Source organism: Atta cephalotes, assembly GCF_000143395.1.
Source record: "Atta cephalotes unplaced genomic scaffold scaffold00005, whole genome shotgun sequence".
Lineage (NCBI taxonomy): Eukaryota > Metazoa > Arthropoda > Insecta > Hymenoptera > Formicidae > Atta > Atta cephalotes.
In genome coordinates, this window is record NW_012130069.1 from 4970570 (window position 1) to 4973743 (window position 3174).

At 31.3% G+C, this 3174-nt stretch overlaps 1 protein-coding gene across 1 annotated transcript in view; it reads left to right on the forward strand.

Annotated features, from left to right (window-relative positions):
- The first annotated feature begins 1047 nt into the window (after positions 1-1047).
- Positions 1048-3174, forward strand: part of LOC105626365 (protein O-mannosyltransferase 1) — a 5256-nt gene continuing 3129 nt past the window's right edge. Inside the window, exons 1-2 of the mRNA XM_012207667.1 lie at positions 1048-1137; positions 2244-2452. Of these exons, the coding sequence (XP_012063057.1) occupies positions 1048-1137; positions 2244-2452 (299 nt within the window). The remainder of the gene's footprint in view (positions 1138-2243; positions 2453-3174) is intronic.

The window sequence follows — 3174 nt, forward strand, 5'->3', positions numbered from 1 at the left end:
TTATAGCAAATGGCATGATTATTAGAGATTTCAATCACATATTTCAAGGGCATCTAACGAATTAAGAGGAACGAGACTGACATGTTAATGAAATACGATCGCGCGAATTCTATATCACTATCAATAATATCATGTATTAATATTGTCATCATATGATATAAGGAGATTCTTATAACACGGTCGTCATGGTCTGGTTCCACCAATATAAGATTAATTTTAACTTATTGTTTATCTTTTTCAAATTCTTAGAATCTTAGAATTCTTAAAAGGAAAAGAATAAAAATAAACCAAGATTAAAGTTAATCTTACATTGGTGTAACGTCACCGGACTTTATTTGTTTTTTTATCCTGCACTATACAGACTAAACTAGAAACCTCTTTCTTGCTTTCGTCAAATATCAAATATATATACCTATTTCACTTTAAGTTCCAAAAGTGTACATTAGTTCAGAATATATTAAACAGACCTAACATAATCGAGAGAGCCACTTGAAAGAAACGTTTAGTTGGCGTCACGCCGCCACTATTATAGGATTGTGTGAGAGTGAATTTAGATAATGGAAAGGAATAAACGTATCGGCAAAAGCAGAATTTTACCGCGCGATGCGCAGAACCATCACTGGATGGAATCGTCGGAGACAGTACCGTTATATCAAACTCGTGCTAACCTAAGCAACGGGGGAACGTGCGTGGAATTTGGAAAACCACCTTGATCGCGCAAAATCTTGATCAAGCACGGCCAAGCGAAGCGAGATTGTCCTGAAACTCCCGGAAAAGTGTTCCGGAAGAGCGTCTCGTAAGGAACTCTGGAGAGAAAGTTGACTAGTCACGACCTCGTGGAGATCCAGCTGTCAAGCGGCACTGACGTGGGCGGCGGGAGGTCAGATTTTACGAATTGTCTTTTAAACAACAGGTTTTGCATCTCGTTTCCTGCTGGGAGTCTCCGAAAAACGTGCCACTAGTTACGACTAGTTTTTATCTCTCGCTTCATCTCTTAGAGATTCGACATTCTCTTTCTCTCCGGATTTGTTACGTGGATCTCGGGTGATGGAAGTTCGGCGCAGACGAGCGAGACCACAGGATAGCAAGCACGACGCCGACGCAACGGATCAGTCAAGGACGGTTCAGAGGGATGAGGTAAGCCGCGACCTTTAAATACGATGATTTTCTTGGCGGGTGTAGATCATGCAGATGGAAGATCTGCAAAATCTAGGAAATGCAGAGAATCATATGCGGAAATATATTTGCAGCGTTTTTGAATCACTCCGTGAACAGTATATGAATTTTTTAATTTAGTGAAAAACTAGGAGCATTTTACAAGAGAAAAATATTTTCATGTCATTAATATCAATTTTATAAATTTTTTTCAGTATTTATTATGTCTTAATTAATTAAATTTCGGAAATAGATTAAGCAATGCTATATCTTCTAAATTTAGTTTCAAATATATTGTGAAAAAATCTGAAAAAAAGTAAAATCCCATTATATTTTATTGATATTGTGAAATATTTAATATATTAAAAAAGATTTAAGATAGAAATGATCTCCTACTTAATCTACTTTTGCAAAGAAGAAACAATTAAAGAAATTTTAAATTTATCAAAAGATATAAAATTGAAAGAGCGAGTATGACATTTCCATCTATTGTATTAAAAATCTATTGCATTTATATGTAATAAAAAATAAAATTTAAATTATATATTATATATATCGATATGTATAATATATACAATGCTTGAATTAATTCTCACTGTTGACCTATACTATATATATTATATAATATATAGTTCGGAAAATTGCCCATAATATTTCGGGAAATGATTCGGAAAAGAAGGAAAAAAGCTTACTTATATAAATATTCGAAAATAAATCATTTTCAAATTATAACCATTTTCATATTTAAAAAATTATAATTTATTTTTTATAATCACAATCGTAATTTATTTCATAGTGTTTTAACACAAATAATTACATTTCGGAATAGTTTGGTGTTATCCAGGATGCATCACGTAGAGACATAGCCCGCGGGCGATTTTCCGGACACCCTGTATATTTAAATCCTTTATTTTTTCACATAAAAACATATTGATTAAATAATACCTCAGCAAGATTTCTATACAGATATATCTTTCGAAATCACTATTATATAATATTTTCATTACTTGCAGTTTCTTCCAAAATCAATTAATTATCAGATTTGATTGCGTCATGTTGATTACTGCATTGATTTTTATTTGTTATAGGCGAATGGACAGACAAATTCGAATACTACTTTGATAGAAAGTAATAAAGCAAATTCATCATATTCTATCGAGTCAAAACAACCTCTATCAAGCAATGTGGTGCATGCTCGAATTAGAATCAGCTTGGAGATTGACCTGATAGCGGTGATTTTACTAATTTCCGGTATTTGCACTCGTCTTTATTGTCTTGAGGAACCGCGTAGTATAGTGTAAGTGTATACGCATTTTTGGCAAATAATATAACGCTGATAAAGGAGAAATTAATAATTGATAGTCATTACGATGATATAGAGATATACAGAATTTTATCTGCTTATAAATAAAAAACTTTTATTTTTATAATTTCTATTATTATTTCTAGATTCTTTCAAACATTTTAAGACAAAAATCCTACGAAAATGTTGTGACTATAATAATTTTTGAATTACAAACTATTTTTGATCAATTATAATTCAAAAACTAGTGTACCTCGACAGTTTTGTATTAGGATTTTTTACTCTATCTCTAAAATACGCTATAAAAATATTATACGGTAGTGTGAGACATCTTGTATGTGTATGTGTGTGTGTGTATGTGATATAAAATATATATATATATATATATATATATAATATATAGAATAGAATAGGATATTATGAGCACTTTAAGGAAGCATTTTGATATATCTAGCATACTGAAAAACAAAAAACCTCATGTATACCATTTGATAGATTTATTTTATTCCTAATTAAAAATTGAGTTGAAAAATCTTTCACAATTTTGCAATTTTCGTAATGATTGACGAAATATGAATTTCTAAATATTGCCGAATAACCGCGTATCTGGCTGCTTAACCATTAACCACGGAGATTACAAAATGGTAGAGGACTTTTCAATTAAATTTTTAATCAAGAATAGCACTATATGATGTCCGCTATTTAAGAATCTGTAT